The 24,675-nt window shown below is 30.0% G+C and overlaps 3 protein-coding genes across 3 annotated transcripts; all 3 read left to right on the top strand.

Moving 5' to 3' along the window:
• Window positions 1-6,672: 6,672 nt before the first annotated feature.
• Window positions 6,673-8,855, top strand: LOC107893203 (c-Myc-binding protein homolog). Its single transcript, XM_016818131.2, has 5 exons — window positions 6,673-6,926; window positions 7,072-7,144; window positions 7,260-7,308; window positions 7,824-7,947; window positions 8,607-8,855. The coding sequence occupies exons 1-5, from the start codon at window positions 6,909-6,911 to the stop codon at window positions 8,706-8,708; spliced, it is 366 nt and encodes a 121-aa protein (XP_016673620.1). The 5' UTR covers window positions 6,673-6,908; the 3' UTR covers window positions 8,709-8,855.
• A 3,531-nt stretch (window positions 8,856-12,386) lies between these two features.
• On the top strand, window positions 12,387-15,908 carry LOC107893202 (AT-hook motif nuclear-localized protein 14). Its single transcript, XM_016818130.2, has 6 exons — window positions 12,387-12,945; window positions 13,592-13,644; window positions 14,247-14,378; window positions 14,856-15,008; window positions 15,251-15,527; window positions 15,612-15,908. The coding sequence occupies exons 1-6, from the start codon at window positions 12,588-12,590 to the stop codon at window positions 15,674-15,676; spliced, it is 1,038 nt and encodes a 345-aa protein (XP_016673619.1). The 5' UTR covers window positions 12,387-12,587; the 3' UTR covers window positions 15,677-15,908.
• Window positions 15,909-23,082: 7,174 nt separating this feature from the next.
• LOC107894434 (ethylene-response factor C3) lies at window positions 23,083-23,718 on the top strand. Its single transcript, XM_016819711.1, has one exon. It carries the CDS (start codon window positions 23,083-23,085, stop codon window positions 23,716-23,718), a length of 636 nt encoding a protein of 211 aa, XP_016675200.1.
• The last annotated feature ends 957 nt before the right edge of the window (window positions 23,719-24,675 follow it).

Below are 24,675 nucleotides of genomic sequence, written 5' to 3'. Positions count from 1 at the left end.
ATGATAAATAGTGAGATGACATACTCTAAACAAAAGAAATGTTAAGCATTACCCGGGTAAGAATTTGAGCCTCAACGCAAGGACAAAGCTCAACCAGGGGCAAAAGAGCGATATCTGAGAAACACAAATTATTCGTGAAGCTTGAGGACGGGTACAGAGCCTGAAGAGAAAGTCAAGAGTCAAAGAAATGAACACAGATCATCAAAAATCATGACGGAAAAGGACATATGACAAACAAGCCCAAGGCGCATAGCATAATCATGTAGGCATAAAGGCATTTAAGACCAACATGTGCATATCATGATAACATCAAGCATGACATATACAGGTATTCCAACAGAGCAAGAGGATATGATGTTAGCTGTACTGAATAAATGAAAGACACTTGAGTTCCACCAGACGACATGTTCTGGTATTTGATGTTTATTTCTGTTTTTAAAAAACAAACTCATATTGTAAGAGGTGAGTTGAGCCTCGGGTCATACGCTGAGGTATTTTCCATTTCTGTTCTTTAATTTCTACGGTTCAAAAAAATCAACTCATATTGCAAGAAGTGAGTTGAGCCTTGACTGACATGTTGAGGTTTTTTCAATTTCTGCCTTTCAAAAATCAACTCATATTGCAATAAGTGAGTTGAGCCTCAAGACACGTTGAGGTATTTTCAATTTCTGTCTTTCAAAAAAATTCAACTCATACTGCAAGAAGTGAGTTGAGCCACAAGACACGTTGAGGTATTTTCAATTTCTGTCTTTCAAAAAATCAACTCATATTGCGAGAGGTGAGTTGAGCCTCAAGACACGCTGAGGTAATTTCAATTTCTGTCTTTCAAAATAATCAACTCATATTGCGAGAGGTGAGTTGAGCCTCAGGACACGCTGAGGTAATTTCGATCTCTGTTTTCAAAAATCAACTCATATTGCGAGAGGTGAGTGAAGCCTCGGATCACATGTCGAGGTATTTTTAAAATATGTTTTACAAATTTTGTTTTAAAAATCAATTCATTTTGCGAGAAGTGAGTTGAGCCTTGGCTCACGTGCTAAGCTATTTTCAATTTCTGTTTTTAATGTCTAGTTTTAAAGAGTCAATTCATATTGCGTGAAATGAGTTAAGCTCAGGATCACATGCCGAGTAAAGAATAAAGACTGGAATTAATCGAAGACACAGATTTTATATCCCTGAAGTTACAGCAAAGCTAATTGAAGTTGCAGTGGAGCTGATCGAGGATATCAGATCTTGCCTTTCTAAAAGTTGCAAAATAGAAGACCATAAACTTTATCTGACTAAAGCAATGGAAGAGCAGATTGAAGCTGTAAATCTTATCTTTTTGGAGTCACATTGGAGTAGATCGAAGCTACAAGGCATATATCAGAAGATGCAGTGGATTTGATCAAGAAAACAAGATACAGTGGTTTGGAAAGAGATTACCTGGATAAGAAGAGCACCAAAGAAGTCCATACTTAGTAAGACCGGGCAAAATTGGCCTTTCTTTGTGTCTTTGCTTTATTCTCGTTACACGATAATAAGCAAAGAGGGGCAGCTGTTGTAGGCCAATTTTAACCCATTTACATCAAAACCCAATTTAGCCTTACCTAACCCACCAAAATTAAACCCAAAACCCAAAATCTTAACTACCCAAAGCCCAATTAATATCAAAACCCCAATGGCCCAAACCCTAAGCCCATATTAAAATAAAAAAACCTAGCCCACAACCTAAACTTTTCTCAACTAAATCCTAGCCTTTGCCACCACCAACTCCACTAGCCACACTTGCTCCACCACCAACTCCACTAGCCACACTTGCTCCACTACCTACTCCACTAGCCACGCTCCACCACCACTTGTACCTACAAATGAAGTCATAAACAATAAAAAATATTTTGTAAATGATTATATAAGCCTTCTCATATTTTGTATTAAAAGGGGAGGAAGAAGTTTCGGGGGAGAAAGTTATTGTATAGGATTTTTGAGAGGTTTTTTTAGAGTAATCAAGGAGAAGATTTATTGTAAAGGCTAGTTTTTGGAGAGAATAGTTTTTTTGGAGATTAATCAAAGATCAAAGCAAAAGAGGTTTCTTCGTCTATTCTCGTTTTAAGTTCTTTGTTTGCTTATCATTTTTTCTTTCAATCTTATTTTGTTTCTTTTATCCGAAAGTAAAAATAAAAGAAGGAAACTTATCCATTTTTACCGAAAAAGTTTTTTTTGAGGTCCGGCTACGGTGTACGGTGGCCCGACGGCGGCCGGCGGCGGTCCGATGACCGGACGGTGGCCGGCCTTGTGGCCGGAAATCACCCACTCTCTCCCTCTCTCTTTTTTTTGTTATTATTATATTTCTTAATATTATATTATATATATATTCTTTTAATATATTAGGTATATTCTAAATTCTATATTACGTATATATATTATACTATTTTATGTATATATCTTTAATACTATATTATTTTTATATATATATTTTTACATGTTATTTTATGTATATATTTTAATTATATTATGTATGTATTTTTTACACTATATTATGTACATATTTTTAATATTATCACGTATTTATTTTTTATATATGTACATATTTATGTAGTATTATTAATAGTATTATTTTTAAACATCATTGTTAATTCTAATATATATATATATTATGTACACTTGTTTATTTCTATTTTATTTTTTTATTTGTCAATATTAATTATTATTCTAGTATTTTGATATTTTAATATTTTATATTATTCACATCACTATTCGCATTTTTTACAATAATATTCTTAGATTTTTTTACTATCATTTTAGAAACTTTTTACATTTTAGTTTTAAGAATAAGGCAATGTACCGATTTTAACATTAAGTCATTGATTTCATCGCTATGTTGGGTGAAGTTAGTCGGCTCGTGTTAAAAACGGGATATCCTTCTAAAAAACCAAAAACTTACAACTTCTCATTTCCTTCAATCGGATCACACTTAAATGTCAAATTGAATTCGTATTTTTGAAAATCAAGACAACACGTGTTTAATAAGATACCAATTTTGGGCGTCGCGAGGGTGCTAATACCTTCCTCGTGCGTAACCGACTCCCGAACCCAACATTACTCTGACTTTTGACGTAGACCTAAATTCGGCCTTCATTTTTGTGCAAGAATAAGTTTTCTTTTCTAAAAAAGGATGATTTATTAGGTGTCCGGTCACACCTAGAAAAAAGATCAGTGGCGACTCCCTTTTTTAATAAAATCGAAAGTCGATTTTTTTAAATTTTCAAATAATCGCCTCAATTAGCGACCGAAAGCGAAATTTTTACGTCGCTACAAACAACTTTTTAAACATTTTTAAAAAGCCAACGACAATTTTTTTTCCTATAAATATTAGGTCATTTTTCATTCTTTTCACTCAAATCCAACTCTCTCTACTCTCTTTAAACTTTTAATTCTCTCAATTTTATGAAGTTTTGTTCAAAATTTTCCTATACACTTGTTTAGAAATACTATTGTAATACAACATAACCCCAAACCGTCACCGAAATAGGGTTACTAAGCAGTACCAGATTTATACACTAGCAATTATACAAAATTGAGTCATAAATTTGCATTTCCAAATCAAAACTTATCAAATTACACTAAAAAGTCCTTAATATAGGTTTACAAGGCCCAATACATGATTTAGAAGTAATTCGGGATTAAACCGATAACTTTGGAAATTTTACCTTGAAGATAGGGGCACACGCTCGTGTGGCCTGGAACATGCCCGTGTGGCTTGGAACATGGCTGTGGGGCCAAGCTGTGGGCAGATCTGACTTATTCACACGACCGTGGAACTAACCAGTGGGAAATTCTGACTTTACCACACAGCCTGGGCACATGCCCATGTGACTTGGCCGTGTGAAAACATGATTTTTGACCCTTTTTAAGCTATTTTCACATGCTAAACACATCCATTTCATGCCCAAGCATTTGCTAATAATTCTTAAATCAAGTATCATTCATTATGTCATTCAAACTTAGCAAATTTTCATTCATTCAGATCAATACCTCAATTCATATCAAAATTATACTAAGTTATCATATTAGTCAAACTCATGTAAGTTTAACTTCCAAAATATACATATTTCATACCATGTTTCAACATCTTTCCTACTCATTCTTATCATTTACAAAATAAAATCATATCAACCTAGGTACATGCCATTTTACCAGAAGAAAAGTACTTCACCACTTTGAGTTCGGGATTAGCTTGGATGCTGAATCTTTAACTTTCTTTCGTACCTAACCTGAGCACAGAAGCAAATTGTGCGCTGAGTATGCACTCAGTGGTATTTTTATAAACTAATGCTTAGAACAATAATAAGCCGTATATATGTATTGTAACTTAAAAATTTTACCTTCATAATCTTAATAGCATAATCACTTACCTTTAACTTATAACTCTTAAATATAATTAAGAAATTCTTTATTTACATTTCATATCATTCAATACTTTTTAATAATCATAAACAGTCACATAATCAATAGCAGTCAGTCTTTGTCTTTAGTACTTTCATTTACCCCTATTAACATGACTCGGACCTGAACGGATACACGGATCCAACCCACACACCGGGGATAATGTATCGTGTTTCATCGGCCGAAGTTGGAATACACCGTAGGGGTAACAATAACAGTAGCAGTAATAGTCACAATCAGGTACAGAGTACCTCTTCGGAACGAGTCCGGAACAGTCACAATATTCGACACATATAGTGTCTCATCGACACACAGTCGGAATATCCCTGAACACTTCCAATCCTATGGCATGCCAATTATATCCGACTAGTCCGACACTTGTTAATTGGGTGTACAAATCGTTACATTTCAATACAAAAGCAGTAATAATTTCTATCATATCATTCATTATACATTCTAACTACTAAGAATAGCAATTACATTGTATTAAATCATTAAGCATAGTTTATAGAAATACAAACCGAATTTCTCGAGTTTACTCGATGTCCTTGTTCACTTTCTCCTTTCCCTTTTTCGATGATGTTTTCGGTGCTACGTTGGCTACATAAAATTTAACATTTAAAATTATTAATATATATTATTTAATAACACACTCTTGTATTTCCATGTATCTTTTACTTAAATTCCAATTTAGTCCTTCCACCATAACCATTCTTTTTCTTTAAAATAAATCTTATATTTTCATCCAATTATCATTTTAAACTATTCCGACTCTTAAGTTCACAGCATAAAACATTAATTATAACATCTTCTCAATTCAATCCCTATTATTGCAAGGCCTATATTATCTTTTACAATTTAATCCTTCTCCCACTCCTAACTTGAATTTCCATCAAATTAACACTTAATTCTTCCATTTATTCAACTTAGTCAACATCTAAAAATTCAATAACTTTCTAAATTTCAACATAACTCAAGTAGTATTCTTTCCTAGGATTCCACAGACATCAAAATTACAAGAAAGTGGATCAAATTGACTTACCAATCAAGCTTGAAACTCTAAAACCCTAAATTTTTCTTTTTTTTTCTTTCCCTTTTTCTTTCTTTCTTTCCCTGCTCTGTTTCATTTTCATTCATTCTTTTATTTTATTTTTTATTTAATTACTTTATTATATTATATTATTGTAATATACTTTAATCATTATTATTATTTTCTTATAAAATAAGTAAATACACATGTTTATTACATGTGTACCATTTATATTTTTACACATTTTATTTATTTTTACCATACATTTGTCACCTTATAGCCTAATTGCTAATTTAGTCCATTGGCTTTCTTACAGTTTATAATTAAACCTTCACACTTTATTCAAGCTAGTCCTTTCCACTAAATTAGCCTTAATTCAAGCTAATTCACTTAATCAAAGTCTAATCAACTACACTATTAGCTTCGTAAATATTTCTAATAAATATTTTCGAATTCATTTTACAAAAATAATGACCCGAAAATTCAATTTTTCAACGACCTTAAAATTTGGGTCATTACAACTATAGTTTTATTAATTATTTCGTATATTAATTTTGATTAAATTTTCATGAATAATAAGCTCTCTGATTCGTTTTGACAACAATCACATTTTCACCGCTCAAGCGATAATGGTAAGGAGAAAATTTAAATTTTGATATTTTCAATCAAGTTAAATTTAAAGTTTTTTAACTTTTAAATATTTTAAATTAATTTATCTTTTTTGATATAAATAGATGGATGATTGTGTTTTGGAAGGGTTCATACATAATTTGTCAAATAGCCTAGACATCGAAATTCGTGATTACTTGCAAGATGCGAGATTCTTACATGTATCTCACATGCTTGGGGGTTGTAAACTCGATCCTACACTCATTAGAGCGTTGGTGGAAAGATGGAGGCCCGATACACACACTTTTCATCTTCCATGCGGTGAGTTTACAATCACACTAGAGGACATAACTTTACAACTCGATTTAACGGTGGATGGGCAAGTCGTTACGGGGTCAATGATCATTCCAGATAAAGAGGACCTTTGCAAGGCATTTTTGGGAAAGGTGTCGAACAAGTTTCAAAGTAACCAGATAGATATGATCTGGTTGGAGAATAATTTCAAACTTAGGTACCGAATTGAACATTAAAACCAACTATAGGTACCAAATGATAAATTGAACCATCTAAAATTTTTACTAAAAAACTGCTGATGGGCTGAGCCCAACACTCTCAAGCAGAATTGGAATTTGGAACAGTATCCAACTGTAGTCCACCCATGGTTGTGAGATGTTATTTTTCAAGTTTGGTCTCAACTCAGAAAACCTTAAACGACACGATTGGCTACTGAAACAAGGACATGAAAGACCCATCAATGTCTTTCACATAAACTTGAATCTTAGATTTGCTCAAACACAAGGGCTCCAGGCAAAGAAGCAAAGCCAACTGCCGAAGCCTGAAGATAATGATGAGATATAAAGAGGTACAGTTTGTTTACTTCAATGTCAGCTTTAAACACACTTGTGGATTTCCGGTTTAGTTGTTGGAATTCTCTATTGTTTTTCACAGAAAATGCATTTTTTATCACTTTTAATTATAAATACTAAATACCCAGATTCTGGATTTAGGAAAAAGATGCTAAGAAAGAAGCATTTAGGAAGTACCTTGAGTCCAGTGGAGCTGTTGATGCTCTCACCAAAGGTTTTTTTTTTTCTTCTTTCTTTTTAATATATATAATTTTATTATTTTCTCTTTTCTAACATATTTCTTGATGTGGGTATTTGGTTGTTTGTAATTTAATTTCATTATTTTGTAGTTTTGGTTGCATTGTATGAACAAAATGAGAAGCCATCTTCAGCCCTTGAGTAAGTTTTTCAGAATTCAATCTTTCAATTGAGTTTTCCATGTCATTGTTCAAGTTTTTATATATATATTGAGATCTGTAGTTCAATTTCAATAATGTTGGATATTGTACATTGGACTCTATTTGTGTGAATCATATCTTACAAGTTACAATATTATCATCTTGGATTTCTTAATGTTGCTTTCCTTGCAACATCTGAAATCCTGTTTTCTTGTTTTTGTTTAATGTTTGTCCCGAATTCATGAAAACATGAAATGAAATAGCCTCTCTTAACATTATTTTAATTTTTATGCCAAATCATAAATTAGAATCGACTTTGTCAGGGTACATGTGTCGTCGTCTGTGCCTTTTGGTGAAAGGTTGCACGGTAGTAAAGCTAAAGCATTGGCACGCGACCATAGCAAATGGCTTAACTAAGTTTAATTACCTCTACGTTGAGCAGCTTATGGTTGACATCCACTTTATGTTATTTGCAAGGAATGTTGAGATATAATTATAGTTTTTTCTCCATGGTAGGTTCATACAACAAAAATTAGGGGGTCCAACTATATATGAATATGAAAAGCTACAAGCTGAGATTTCAGATTTGCAAACAAAGTACAATGAGCTATTGTGTAAGCATGAGGATGCTTGCAAAGAGGTATGGTTTGGTTTATTTGCGTAAGGTAGCATTTTGCATTACATATGATGGTATGTAAATGCTAACGTAGCTTAGTTGACCAATATTATGTTGCCATGTGTTGAAATCAATGCCACATCAGCATTTGAAAAAGAAATCTGGCCCAATATGTGGTAACTTAGCATTGGTCAACATACAATGTCAGCGGTTTGTGTAACAGTGTTAGTTCATTGGAGTAACATTTTAACGGAATATTAGATCAGGTACCATACCAGATTGTAAACTGGTTATAATTCGAGGTCAATTATTAACCAAAGATAAAAGCTTCATTATTATTCACATACGGCTTTTTAGATGAAAATTCTATCATGGTGGACATGATCATACCTCAGGCATGTTGAATGTGATGATTGCATGAACTAACTGGATTAGGTCTGGTGTTTATGTTGATGCAATTTTTTGCATTCATCTTGCTCCTGCCAACATCCATGCTGCTCCAGCAATTTTGACTGATTTTGACATGTGTAGCCTAACATTGCAAGCATATAGTTTAAGCATTACAAGTTTGTCCTGATGACAAACCTTTTCTTACTGTTCTTTTATCAGTTTAATCTGTGCACCTTGATAATCTCGGAATCAAAAAATTTTCACTAGTTAACTGATTTCTTTATTTGTTGCAGTTAGAGGAGCTTAAGAATATGCATTCTTCAGTTTCACCATCGACAAAGGAGACTAATGATGGGGAGCCATTGAAAGATGAGCATGTTGAGAAGAACTCATGAAGCAGTTCTTCATATGGTTGTGATCTACTGCTAATGACTCATTGTCTCTATTAATGTCTGTAAAATATTTGTTGATTTGCACTTTGTTACTCATTGTTGATACCCCATTTATATCTGTGTGAGTTTATCCGTGCATTTGAAGGGATACCTATATGATTATGTGGATGATTCGTATTTATTGTATTTGCAGTGTATAAATTTATATTTAGTGTTGCTATTGAGGCTTTAGTATTATTGGCAAAGGAGGCTGAGGCCCTCTGATCTTGAATGTCCCAATAGGGATCTCATGGCTCACCAATTCCTTTTGCATAGGTAAATAGTTATTGCAAATTTATTTTACAAGAACATGATACTTTTATAGAGGAGATTAAGCTTCCAAAGAATTACCACATATTGGTTGGTAGTTAAATTGCCTTTCTCAGAGAAAGATACCTTTTGGATCCTCCCTCCACACCAGTTTATCAGAAGAAGAGTGACCATTTTAGTAGTTCATTGAGAGTACATCCATTTAGCCACCAATCCACCCAGGGTACCAATCTTTCCCTGGAACTTGTAATTGGTTCTCTTTCAAATTGTTAATATAATTAATTGTTACTTAAAATTATATATATTATCAATAAATTAAATGTATGTATTATTAATAAATTAAATGATGTGCAAATAAATTAGGAAATTTTTTATGCAAATTTATCTTTCATATTTTAACGTAGAATTTAGATGCTTGTTTTAATTAAAAAAATGTGATTAAATAAGTTTTTTTTATTTATTTTTAAAAACTTTTGAAAAGGTTGTGTAATTCATATATTGATTTTAGCAGCAAATACTAGTGCTACTGGTTATTTGTTTTAGTTTTTGTACTAAAAAATATTAAAAAGTTAAAGTTTTACTTTTTGGATAAACTACACATAGTCACTTAACTATAAGTTTATTTTTTTTAAGTACTCTTAAGGAAAAAAATACAATTTAAGCACCCACGTTACATAAATTAATTATTTTGGTCACACCTGTTAAAACCATATTATTTTTTTTTAAATTTTGATTTCCATGTCATGGTTATTTATTAAAAAAAATATCATTTTAGTCTCCCAAATTTTTAGTTTAATTTAAATGTGGCCTAAAAAAATGGTGACATTTGCATTTGTCAGCCTCTATGTCAGTTTTTACCACAACAATCTCAAACCCGCTCTGGCCGATGATTCTATTGGCATGGAAGCGTCTCGTGGCAGCTTGAAACCGCTCAGCGATGTTCACTTAACCAACGGAAGCGTTAGGCTCTATAGTAGTTTAGATTATTTTTTATATAAAAGTAAATTTAAAAAATATAATATATCAAATATACTAAAAATATAAAAATAAATGTTTCTCAATGGATTAAAAATATATTTAAAAATTCTTTATACTTAAATAATACTAAGATATCTACAACTTAATAAACAGATGCCTTTAAAATAGTAATAAAATTAATAATAAAATAAGAGTTATATAATATTCAAACAATAACAATAAAATAATAATAATATAATAACAAAATGACAGCGAAACAATTGATTCGGGCCGAGCTATTTAAAAATTGGCTTTATTTTTACTTTAACCCTTTCACTTTTTGAATAAGTATAGATATTAATAAGATAATTTTGGATATCGATTTAAATACAATGTTTGATTTAGAGTTTTCAAACATATTAATTTCATATTCAAATTCAAATTCGTAACAACCCCATTTTATTATTCACTTTTAATATGTTAATAATTTCACGTACGTAGGATTTTCAGGCTCAGCACAAGGAAGCACCGAGGCTCATAGCATGGAAGTCTGGATTAGAGTCAACATAGTCTCCGCCGCCACCAACGGCGACTACTTTAATAAACCTAACCGCCAATGCCGTCAAACCACCGCTGCCGCTTTCACCTCCTTCTTCTTCTTCATCATGCCATAACCAACGTTGCAGATAAGGTCCAGCCGTCCAGGAGCTGTTGCAGGGGTGGTAAGCGCCAGAGCATTATTTTTAGCCTTATTTGCTGGTGCTTTGATATGGGTTTACTCTAAAAAGTTCAAGCATGAGTAGAAATTAGGACTATCTTTTGCATCGGAGATAATCAAAATCCCACAAGAATTCACTTACAGAGAGCTTAAAGCCACGGGATGCTTCTATGCCAATAGATTCATCGGCCACGGTAGGTTTGGGACTGTTGTGTTAGAAACGGACACAGAGGCTCACAAATGCAAATGTGCCAATTTTTTTTAGGACTCATTTAAATTAAACTTAAAAGTTTAGGAGACTAAAATGATAACTTTTTAATAAATAACAATGACGTGGAAATCAAAATTTTAAAAACTAAATGTGAAGTCAGATTTCTATTTATGGGTTTAACGAGAATGATCAAAATTATATAATTTGGGTGCTCAAATTATAAATTTTTTTCTTAGAGTATTTAAAATATTTTTTTTATAATTAGATGACCATGTGTATAGTTCACCCTTATTTTTTATTTAAAAATATTGAGTAATTAAAATTGTAATTATTTTTTTATTAAAATTTGTTAATTTTAATTTTTTATTAAATTATTTTCATATGATGTAGCATATGATTGATAGAAAGTAAACATGTTAAATTAATAAAATTTGACAAAAATTATCAACAACAATAATTGGACTAAAACTTTTAATTTGAAAAAGTAAAATCACTAAATTTTTAGCTTTAATGACTAAATTTTTAACGTTTAAAATATAGAGACCAAACCTCAAATTTTATACAATTACAGGTACTAACTGAGGAACGAATGGAATTTAGAATCTAATATCTTCGGTTTCCAAACACGGACACAAATAAACCAAAATTATTCAAAAATAAAAAGGGTAAATTTTATTAGTAATCACTCAATTATTAACAAGTTTCTTTTTTATCATTTAATTATGAAAAATTACAAAATAGTCACTCATTTTTCTTTTCCAGCTAACGAAAATATGAAGTGTCAGCTTTACAATTTGCTATAATAGCAACTTTGACCCTTAATATTTACACATTATATCAATTTAGTTTTAATTATAAAAATTTAGTGAGTTTATTGAACGAGTGGTAACAGCGATGATGATGACGATAACAAAAGGCTTGGTTGAACCAATATCGAACAATTCAAGCATGAACCTTATGAAATTAGTAAAGAGTGAACTGACGAAAACTGAGTCATCTTAAGCTTTAGTGTTGAACCCAATGGTTGAGACTTAAAATATAAAGAGAAAAGAATGAAAAAAAGTGAAAATTATGATATTAGATTTTTTGATGTTTCCATTTTTAGTATTTTTAATCTAATTTAGCTAATAAATTTATTTTTAGGTAGAAATAGTCATAAAGAAAAACAAAATTGTAAAAAATATCAAATTACATAATATGTAAACATTAACTGTTAATTTTTTTAGAATCAAAATCAAGCTAACACAATGTATAAATGTTTGAGGGTCAAAGTTACTATTATGCTAATTTTAATAATTACATCCTGTTTCCGTTAGCCATTTAACCACCTGTGACCGAAAAGGAAAAGATAGAACAGTTAAGTGATATTTTGTAATTTTTCATAATTAGGTGACTACAAAAATAATTTACCCTAAAAATCTTAAACCCTAAAAACAAAATCCGTTTTGTCTTTATGAAGATATATATATTATTTCAACAGTGAATCGTCTGACCTTCCTAAGCTTCATCCAACGGCTCAAATACCTCGAACCCAAATTAAAAATCCCTAAAACGAAAACAAAAAACCCCCAAAACCGAAAAAGAAATTATAAACAAAAAATTAAATAAATAAAAAAAAGTCTGCAATTTTTTTATTTTTATTTTTCGAATTTCTCTCTCTAAAAATCTCAATAAACAGAAAATATCAATGGAACCCAATGAAACCCATCATCACCAACACTACTTCACCACCACCACCACCACCACTGTCACCACCACTCCGTCAACGACAAATGGGCTTCTCCTCCATAATGAAAGTGGGGGGTCCCACAACATGTTGTACCCTCATTCGGTGCCTTCGGCGGTGACGTCGCCGTTGGAGCCTACCAGGAGGAAGAGAGGGAGGCCTAGGAAGTATGGCACCCCGGAACAGGCCATGGCAGCTAAGAAAACGGCGTCGTTGAGCTCCAAGGAACGGCGTGAACAGCAGCAGCTGCAGCAGTTGGCTCTTGGTGGTACCAGTGGTTCGCTTTTTGGGTCTTCTAAGAAGTCTCAGTTTGCTTTAGGTGGGTGTTTATTCATAAAAAAAGATTATTGCCTTTTGGTACTTTTTTATGAATTTGATGGTTTTGGGGGGGGTTTTGTTGCAAATTTATTGACAAATGAAAGAGTTTGGGTGCATTGTTTTGGAAACCGTCGTCTTTGTTTTCTGCTTTGTGGAGGCCTTTTTTTGAAGTATTTCACGTTTGGTACCCTTCTTCGTGAAAATTGAGAAGCTTTTTTTTACCACAAATTTCTTTTTTGGGAATGAGAGGGTTTGATGCATTGCATGTGAATCTATTGTCTTTTTCTTTTCTTTGGTTGGATTTCTGATAAAAGAGATTATTCTTTTGTTCCATATTCGTGAATTTGATGGCTTGGGGGGTCGTGTTGCTAATTTGTGGAAATTGGGAACGTTCTGGGTATATTGTGTATGAAACATTGCAAATTTATTCGAATTGAGAAGGTTTTTGGGGCTTTTCTTTCATGATTGCAAATTTGTTCAAATTGAGATGGATGCACATTCTTAACCCCTCTTATTATTGTGAAACATTTAATTGTTTCATGTATGAATCCCTTCTCAAGTTGGTCGAGTTATTGTTTGCTTTTATTTCATTTTTCCTCTCATTAGACACTTAAGTTCTTTCTCTTGCGTCCTTGTAATGGATACAGGCAATGCAGGTCAAAGTTTTACTCCACACGTTATCAATGTAGTTGCAGGAGAGGTATGATGCTCATCACTGCTGCAAGTTTTTATTAATATTTCAAATATGTGTTGGCATCAATTATATATGTTCCTGCAGAACAGATATGCATACTAGCCTCCTTAAGAATTCCGTGTAATCTCATCTGTTACATGCTGCATTATCCAGTAGTTTCAACAAGCTGTGTTCTTCATCTTGTTAAAGAAAAATAGCATGTTTTGACTTTGTGTTTCTGATATAAAATCCTTATGTTTTTTAAGGTTATGATGTTTCAGTTACAAACAACTTGAGGCCATGGTAGCCATTGTGGAAAGTTCAATGAGAACATTCGTGATAGTTCCTCCTGTTGGTTTTATCTTTCCTTTAGATTTTCCTCTTTGGAGTTGAGAGCAGTTAGAAGGATGTGAATTAATGCATGAATCCTTATCCATTTCTGCCTTGGCTATTTCAGAGTTGAATGATTTTTTTTAAAAGTGTCATGAGAGTAGTTTTTTAATGTTAATATTTTCGAATACATTTCGAAGAGTTGAGTCTTTTAGGGTTAGGTCTAGATGCGGTAGTGTTTCCGCATGTAAATCAAGTTATTTTCTTATCCTCTTGACATGATACATTGATCCATGTAGGATGTTGGCCAAAAGATAATGATGTTCATGCAACAAAACAAGCACGAAATATGTATTTTGTCTGCATCTGGTACAATCTCTAATGCATCTCTCCGAGAGCCAGCAACATCAGGTGGTAACATAGCGTATGAGGTAACCACTTCTTTTTCTTCTTTTGTTATAATTTTCCTTGTTTATATGTTCTGTGATCTTCAAATTATTACTGCATCCTGAAAGGAAAAAAAAAAATACACATGAAAATATGAATAACGTTTTGATAGAGAAACCCACATTGCTTTGAAGAGCTGACAGAGTATTTGGTATTACCTAAAGTTTGCAAGGATTAGGGAACATGAGAAATGTTTGTTACTTAATACAAAGTAAATAAAAGGGTCTAAAGAAAGAGATAAATATTCAACAACAAATGGAAGCTTATTCGTATGCTTATTGTGATGTTATTGCCATGCCCATATGCCTAAAAGGCTTGTATAAGTGCCTTGATATGCTCACCTTTGTTAATATTCTCACCTTTAGGATATCTTGGATGAAACTTGCAACTTGTTTGTATAGAATATACTTATTTTGCTACTGTCAAAAATATAATTTCTTTCCTTGATGATATAATGTTAGGGCCGATTTGAGATAATCTCACTCTCTGGATCTTATGTTCGGACTGAGATTGGAGGGAGGACTGGTGGGCTCAGTGCATGTCTATTAAGTGCAGATGGCCAGATTATAGGAGGAGGAGTTGGTGGACCTCTAAAGGCTGCAGGCCCGGTTCAGGTATTAGTGTTATTATTCTTTGGTTTAGATAAGGGGAGGATTGAACCTGATCTTGTGCATTATTAAAATATACACCAATATTAAGAAAACTTCGGTTCATGATACTGTGTATGACTTGGGATTTTATCATTTATGTTGGCATGATAGCAAACGAGAACAAGAATTAGTAGATTCATTTCTTTAAGAAGGTGTAGTTGTCAGTTATCTTACGTTGAAGTCGCAATGGTTTATTGCCCGTACAGGTTATTGTTGGTACATTTGTGATTGACGACAAGAAGGATGTTAGTGCCGGTGCAAAAGGTGATCCAGTTGGTGGGGCTTCTGTATCTAATGTAGGCTTTCACTCTGCTTTTGAAACTTCAGGAAGAAATCCAATTGGGGGAAACGATGATCATCATCATCATCATCAGAGTTTTGGAGGAAGTCATTTCATGATGCAACCACAGGGCATGCATATGACATCTTGGCCCACAGATTGGGGGAGTGGTCTAGGTGATAGAACTGGTTTCGAGTTGACAGGTTAGACTGTTAAGTGTCATTATCATGCATAGATGCATGCATGCTGGGGCAGCAAGAAATTCTGAAACTACACGTCTATTGCAGGAAAAACAGGCCTTGGAATTCATCAATCGCTGCAAAATGGGGAGTATGGTCATATGGCAGATTAGATATTTGTTTTGTCGTAGGTAGTTAAACCACAACTTGTTTTTACAAATAGTGAATAGATGTACAACTCCTCCCCCCATGCACCATTGCCGCAGTGTAATATTATATATCTGTACAGGTCGGTCCAAATCTGTTACTCCCTTGTTAGTTGATACATTTGACTGATTAGAGACTATGCACTGACCTTTGAAAACCATAGTGCTTTGCTTAATAGTTGAAATGCTTTCTTCCTAATATTATTGCTGATAAATTTCCAGACCTGTTTTGAGGGCTTGAATGATAACACATGCTAGCTGCATTTAATCTTGAAATTACTGATTGTTCAACAAAAGCCTTTAAATTAAGTTGATTGCAGGTGTAGGAGTCGGGGGAAAAGAAGGCATTTTTGTCTGATAATTAACTTGGAAGTTTGGTAGAATTGGCATCTTCATGTTAAACCTCTGTGCAGGGATTCAAAAAAATTGAATCAGGTTTGACTTGGTTTGTTGGTCCATTTCGCTGTTCAAATAAGAATGAAATACTATATATATAAATATATATATTAATTTGAACTTGGATTAGCCTATTTGAATTCATAAACCCCCCCATCCACAAATTGATCATTCTTTAAAACTTTGCTTTTCTTCTGTGCTTCCATTTTTTTGTCTCTCTATGACAGTATTATTTTTCTCAGCTTCTTTCCAGTATTGTCTATTACATTCCTTCTATGCTAGAAAAAGAGAGGATACTAACAATAAAGAGCAGAGAATATTTTAAAAAAAAAATACATGGGTTTTGAATTGGAGTGAGAAAGGAATCAAAATTAGGGTTTAAAATTGGATAAACGAACAAAAGAAGAAAAATTGTGACGTTTTTGAATTTTCAGTCACTGGAATTATTGGATTAAAGTGCCAATTTTTTATTGCTTTTGAAAGAATGTTATGAAAAGTATTTTTGAAAAGTTTTATTTAAGATTTAAATGTTTATTATTGCTGTAAAGAATACATATGAGAAATAAAATGTTTATTTTAAATATGTGATTTAAAAAATTGTATTTAAGTAATGTTTAGATTTATTAATATTATGATATTTCAGTAGAAATATAAGTTTTAAATATTTTAAACAATTAATATTAATTGTTTGTAAAATTTAATTTGAATGCATAATTTACATTTTAAATATTATTAAAATATAGTCATTACAAATTTTAAAATACATAATGTTATATACCCGAAATGAATTTCAATAGAAAACTAATTTTAAACTCAATATAAATATTACATAAAAAGACATTAAATTATAAATAAAAGTTAAAAATATCACTTGGGTTAAAAGTTGCTTTCACCAAAAGTAAGAATTAAAAAAATGCTTTTGTTTTTTTTTTTGGTTCAAAGCACTTTTAACCTTAAAAGTTATGTGTCTAACACTGTTAATTATTTCGAAAATACTTTTAAAAGTTATAATATCAAAAAATACTTTTTAAAAATTAGTGAGAATAGGGATGATAGTGAGTCAAATATCTGTCAATTTTAAATTATTTGAATCTAAATCTCGATTTTTAATATCTAAATCTGAATTTAAACTAAATATTATTATCGGTCGAATGATTTGTTATTAAATATGTTATTCTTGTCCTAGTAATCGAGTGCTTTGTCGTAAATTTCCAAGAACATATGCAGAAAATAGTAAGATGCAGACCAATTAAAGCCAATATTTATTCCATTATCCATAATGCCACCTTATTGCTTTTCTTTTTAATTAACAAATAGAATTTTTGTTTGACTAATTTTCTTTTCCACCATGAATTTAACTGAATACCAACATCGTAATCAACTTTATAAACAATGGTTTTCACTTTAAGATAGATAAGCAGATTGGCAAGTGAGATAATAAGCAATAATGGGTTTTTTTTTTTAAAGAATTGGAAAATGTTAGAAATTCTATAGGAGTGATGAATTTTACATTTAAATATTTATTGAGTTGGATCAGATCGGGTTTGAGTCAAGTCTAAGTTTGATCTAATTTAAAATATGAATATTAAATTTTGTTTAAGTTTATCTCTTAAGCTGTTTTAAGTCCATTTGTATTTGAAGATAAAATTTTTAAAAAATTATGTTATTTTTAATTTGACATTTTTTATTTATTAAAATTTTAAACCTAAATATTATAATATTATATAGTATTATAAAATTGATTTTTATGCGATATAAATTATATAAGATATTATAATTAAAAGCAAGTTAGGTCGAGCGAGCATGAACTTTGAATATCAGAGCTCAAAATAACTCATTTTTTAGTCATCTAATATTTTTACCCAAACCTATTTTTTAAATTTAGTTAATGGAGTAAGTGATCCTCAAACAAAACAAATTTAGTAACATAGCAAATTTATGATTGAAAACCTTACGAATTAAATTATCACCAAGTTGGGAAATATTTGAGGACATGAATAATAATGCATGGATCATTTTGGCATGGAATTAAACTGAGATTCAGGTTTTAAAATTTGATCTTAACCATCTAAGAGATAGAGCTAATAAAGCTCTGGTTTAAGTTATTGGGAATTTTAAGAATTCATATTCCATTCTCACCACATATGGATATTGTTGGAATGTATTTGTATTATTTATAATGGTTGATAAATGGTTAAAGATGCACTGATGCATGGGGAGATGAATGGAAATTGAAGCACTATATCCTTTTCATACAACTTTTTAGTGAAATTGAAGATAAATAATGATATATGGGTTCATTCTGCCTAATTGATTTTGACTGCAGGCAAAGAAGTAAGAAATCACTACAAAATGGGCAAGTTGCTAGGTATATTAATCCACTAACATGAATGAAATAAACGTGACAAGTTTTACGTAACTACTGTTATATTATTAAAGGCTTTTTTGGTACGAAAAGAAAGCCTCAACCTTTTTCCATCTCTGCAATATTTAGATTCATGCACATGTCAAAAAGAGTTATAATTAATTTTCAATTTCCTCATAATTTACTTTAAAATTCAGATGTACCCACATGCTATTTTAGATTAAATTATGATTATTGAAAGTTTTTAATAAATTTAACTTCTTGTCAGAAAATTGGGAAGAGGCTGCGTACCTTTTTGCATGTAGGAATTAATGGATTAAATATTAGAGGTTGCATACGAGATTTTTTGGATTTGGATTAATTTAAGTTTGGATTAGGTTATGTTCGTATATTTTTAGACTTGGATTTTTTAGATTCAAACTTTTTTGGGTTCGAATTTTTTTATATTCAGATCAATTTAAATTGAGTGCGGTTAGATAGATCCAAATAATGTTAGTGTTTTATAAGTTATAAATATTTTTATTTTTTATTTTACATAATGATAAACATAACATAAGCTTGCTTCATATAAAATAGAAATTTGATATAGATGTTTTATTTTGATAGTAATATTGTATATAACATAGCTAAAGGTGTTTATTATATGTATATGAATTCTATAAACATAATTAATAGTATTATATGATAATTATATGAGTTTTTTATGTACTATTTATTGTTATATAATATATATAACTTTTGTTTATTTGAATTATTATTTAGCATATATATATATTAGGTATGAGTTTGGTAAAAGAAAATTAAATTGATAAAAATAATATTTATTATTTATTATATTACTAAATTGAAATTTGAATAATTTTTAAATTTATTATTAAATTTTGAATATTGAAAATATCTTATTATAATTAGGCTTAAGAGTAAAAAAGTTTCTAGAAAAAATAAAAAAAATCAATTAAACCCTTAAAAGAATGTATTTAGTTGAGCCTCGGGTGATAAAAAAGAAAATCAACTAGACCCTTCTATTAATGAAAATCATCATTGATTTGATCGTTAATGGATGACGAGTACTTGACTAAATCAATGAGAACCTAACATGTGGCATGCTATATGGACAAATATGTTGACGTGGCATGCCATGTTTAGAAAGAGTTATATTTTTTAGAATTTTTAATAACTTTAATAATATTTCTATTTTATAACTATTTTATTTATTTATATTTTAATAAAAAATATATTTTTTTAAAATTTTAATGGCATTTTATGATTTTTTAATAACCATGTCCAGAAAGAATTTAGACAAATAAATGTCTATTAATAGTTAAATCAGTCAATGATGAATTTTATTAATGGGAGAGTCCAATTAATTTCTTTTATTCACTGAGGATTGAATTGAGTCATTTTTTCCTTTAAGGTTTTAATTATTTTTTTTTATTTTTTACCAAGAAATTTTTTAATACTTAAAGCACACATAAATTTGATTTTCTATTAATGAGAAGTTTAACAAATTGGATTTAATTTGATTTTCATTTTGTTAATTTAATATATTTATATCATTATTTCTTTTATATAGTCATTAAATTTATTTTTTTTAATTTTATTAAATATTACCTTTGTATATTTATTGTACACATAATGGTTGTATTAAAAATTATTTTATATTCAGAATTAATACTTTTAAAATTTATTCTAATTTAAAATTTAACATAAATATTTATTATGAATTATAAAATTTTAATATAATTATATAATATTTAAAATATATTTTCATAAATTAAAAATATCAATTTTCATTTATAATTTAAACATTATCATTATCATTATCATTATCATTATCATTATATTAATTATTAATGTATGTTTAGTTATAAATTCAAACATTTTCAGATTTTAGATCGAATCTACTTTGGGCTGATCAAGTTTAGATCGGTCATAGGTTTAGGTTATTATGAGCTCGAGCTTAAGTCAATGTTGGGCTTAGATTATTTCATGCTTTCATTTTTGCGAACTTAGATTATTTCAGGTTTGAATTTTTTTAGGCTCAAACATTTTCGAGCTCAAATTTTTTTTCAAACTCAAATTTTTATGAATATATTTTTTCAAATTTAAATTGTAATGGCGAATTTTCGAACTCTGACATATTTTATCAATTCTATTAACTATCAAATATGCCAAAAGTGTCATCATCACAACTTTATTTATGGAGTTTTTAAGGTTCATGTATGTGATTTTTTTTGGTTGAACATGTATGTGATATTAATCCAAAATAAAAAGTTATATATCATTAAATCAAGTTAGGTTGGCCCTAATCTAAATTAACAATTTTGATTAATTATTTTACTAGATAACAAATTGAATAATCGAAGTTTATTTGATTTGTGAAGTTCTCTATAAAAGTTCACATCAATTTAAATCTCATGATTTTTTTTTATCCTCATACTAATTTTATGTAAAAATAATAAATTATACTATTATAAAATTATAAAATTTCAAAAAAAAAATTATTATTTTTACAAAGTAATAAATATTATTTTGAGGGGATTTTGTGGTTTTATATTTTTATATAAAATTTAGATAAACACGTACACATATATATATAAATTGAACTCAAAACATCATAGTCTTCACTATCTCAACCTTACCATTTTAATCAAAAAAATGTTTAATTTTTATATCAATTATTTTTTATAAATTTGTTACATAAAAAATTTTACCCACATCATCTGCCATAATCTTGTAATTGTCTTGCTTTATAGCGGATAGAAAATTGGAAGGGTAGAAAATTAGAAGATAGAAACATAAATTTCTTCTATTGGTGTATTTTGTAGAATGGATGGAAAAATTAAAAGAAAAAAAATTATCCATTCATTGGTTGATAGAGTTGGAAAGTAAGATAAAATATGTGAAAAATGTATAAATTTGAACTAACACTTTTAATTTTCTCTTATCTTATTTTTTACGCTTTAGGATGGAAAATAATTATTTTTAATTTTACCAATCACACCCAAAATGTATTTTCCTTCCACTTTTTCACGCCCTAATTCCGACATCCTCCAATTTTTTCACTCAACCAATCACACTCTTAATCACATCTTTATTTTAATGTTTTAATAATTTAAATATGATTTCTTGAATTAAATAATAATAAGTCTATAAAAAATCGTAAAATATTTAAAAAAATAAATATTTAAAAAAAACACATAAGAACCTTTTAAAACTCTTTTTAAAATAAAAAAAAGACAAAATATTATTTTTTATTGTTTTCACATAGATTTGAGTTCCTGCATCTTAGATTTTTTTTTTTGCTAGCAAAGTTTCTTAAAATAATATGCAATAAAAAAGTTCAATAAATCATGTTGGGAGGAGCTTTTTGGATATGGCCTAAAATCAGACACACTACCCCATACTTGCAATATTAAAATAATTGATAACTTTTAATTCGTATAAACCACCACTATAATCATAATGTACTAACCCACCACCTTTTTAACTTTTTTTTTGTGTTATTTCAAAATAATTAATAAAAAAATCAATGATAATTGAGAAAAGGGGTGATATTATATACTAATATAAAGTATCAGTTTATAAAATTCTGTAAAATAAAAAAATTAGTATTAAAATTAGTACTAGTATCGATCGGTACATTTTGGCTCAGTCTTAAATTAATACTAAGTAACCTTTGTTTCATTTCGGTGTGTTTCAACTATTTTAATGCATGTCGGTTTGCTTCGATCAATACCAGTTTGTATTGATGAATATCGACCCAAACCGATTGGTATAAATTTTGATATTTTAAATTAATTTTTAAATTTTTTTATTTTAATCATTTTAAATGTTCTATACTTATATTAAAAGTAAAAGCTATTGGATTAAATTATTGAACTTAATTAAAAAATTTAAAATTTAAAATTTAAATTTACATATAAATATATTTATACGAATGCAATTGAGATATATTTATATGTATATATAATATATAATTTATTAACAAACTAAACAATCAAGCTATAAACATATATAAAAAATATTTAAATGTTTGTATAATTTATTAAGAAATTAAAAATAAGACTATAAATATATATGTAAAAAATATTTAAAAAATAATGATAAATTCGAAATATGTTGATACCAATACATATTAATATCAAGATATACTATATTAACTTATAACTTTTAGATTTAATAAAATTTTATGTAGATAGAAAAAGAAACATGTTGTATTTCTCTTGTTGTATGGAAAAGTTAATTGTACCTCAAATATTAATATCGATAAATTAATGTTGATTAGTGTAACGTAAATAAATATGATTCTAAGATATCATTATGATATAGGGTTTATATAGGGAAGACATAGCTGAAGTCATGAAGATGATGCTAGATTTAAGTTTTTTAAACTGACATGGCCGCCATGCCCCACGAGCGGTCCCTTTGACTCACACGTGCATCAACAACGTCCATTTGGGGGTTCCCTTAACGATCAAATGATAATCTTTGAAACTTTGTTCAATCTCACTATAAATAACCCTAATCTTCAAAATGGAAAATGAAACAATCCCACATAATTGAACAAAATCGTTTGCCATAACACATTTAACTTACCTGATTTTCTGACATGGATTCTTCATTCTTTCATTACCCAAATCTCCATTTCTCACCTGAATCATCATCTTCTTCTTATGTTTCTCAAGCCCTTCCTTTCAACGAAAACGATTCCCAAGAAATGCTTCTTTTGGGAGTCTTAAATCAAGCTCCAGCACCTGCAGAGAACTCCATTGATACCGCATCTGTCAATTGTACTTCTCGAGACGAACATGAAGTGAACTCTAAAGAGGTTTCTTACAGAGGAGTTAGGAAGAGACCGTGGGGAAAATATGCAGCTGAGATAAGGGATTCAACGAGGAATGGTGAGAGAGTTTGGCTTGGAACCTTTGATACTGCTGAGGCTGCGGCTTTAGCCTATGATCAAGCTGCATTGGCAATCCGAGGTTCAATGGCGATACTTAATTTCCGAATGGATAAAGTTTATGAGTCACTTCTAGAAATGAACTATGGGTTTGAAGAAGGTTGTTCACCTGTTTTGACGATGAAGAAAAGGTACTCCATAAAGGGCAAACGATCAGGGAAGAAGAAGATCATCAAGAAAGAGAAGGAAAGTATGGAGATGGAAAATATCATTGTGTTAGAGGATTTGGGAGCTGATTATTTGGAGGAACTTTTGAGTATGTCTGAGAGTGCAACTCGTTGGTGAATAATTAGTGAATTCACTTAGAGGTCAAGATTTTGGAATAAATAAAAACAGTAAATGTTAGGATTCAAACCCCAAAATGTTGATATAGTCATTAAGATTAAGTGTATGAATCAACCTTATCAAATTTGGGTTCTTTTTTCCTTTCATTTGATCATTTTCTTTTCCGTTTCGTCTCCATCTTTTTATTGATATACTGATATACCGAAGAAGGATTTTTTTTTTGTTGCCAATTGTCTTTGAATTTGTAAATCTTTGAGATGGTGAAGAATCAAAGTTAATTATAATCAAATAGCTAAATACTAGTTGGATTTTCAATATATTGTCTAAATACACGTCAACATTGATTACACATTTTCATTCTTTCTATATATATTCGATAAATATTTCCATTTTTACTTTTATAAAGATTGATGATGATGGAAATTGTCAACATTTGTTTGGAATAGTAGTTACTGAGGCAGTTTTTAAATAGTTTGGACCAATGTTATTTGGTTAGAAAACTTGTAATGCTTAAGTTTGCAATATTTCTTTTCTAACAAAATTATTAGGTTATGATATTATTTAGGACGTGTAAGCTCATCTATGATATCCAAAATTATTATACGAACATATCTTAAAGATTATTTGGATTGGATTAAGGAAATCAACTTTTCTATTTTATGGAGATTGGATTAGATCGGTTACCTTGGTAACACATCCTGAAGATTTGAATACTTATCTTAGTCATATTGAATATGTTATCCTAATTGATTATCTTGCTATTTAGATTTATTGCAATTGATCTTTATCTTAACATGCTTTAACTTTTATATATTGAAAGGCTTGTGTGTGGAGAATTTTAGCACTTATTTTGTTCTTTAGAACTTGTTTCTTTAAAGTGCTTTTTTTTTGTAAGCAATCAAGTAAATCACTTGGTTTTATCCTAAGTTTTCAGAGGGAACTTAGAGGAGAGTGACG

The sequence above is a fragment of the Gossypium hirsutum genome, chromosome A13 (assembly GCF_007990345.1).
Source record: "Gossypium hirsutum isolate 1008001.06 chromosome A13, Gossypium_hirsutum_v2.1, whole genome shotgun sequence".
NCBI classification, from domain to species: Eukaryota; Viridiplantae; Streptophyta; class Magnoliopsida; order Malvales; family Malvaceae; genus Gossypium; species Gossypium hirsutum.
Note: the sequence above shows the minus strand (reverse complement) of the source record. Positions and strands in the feature narration are given on the sequence as shown.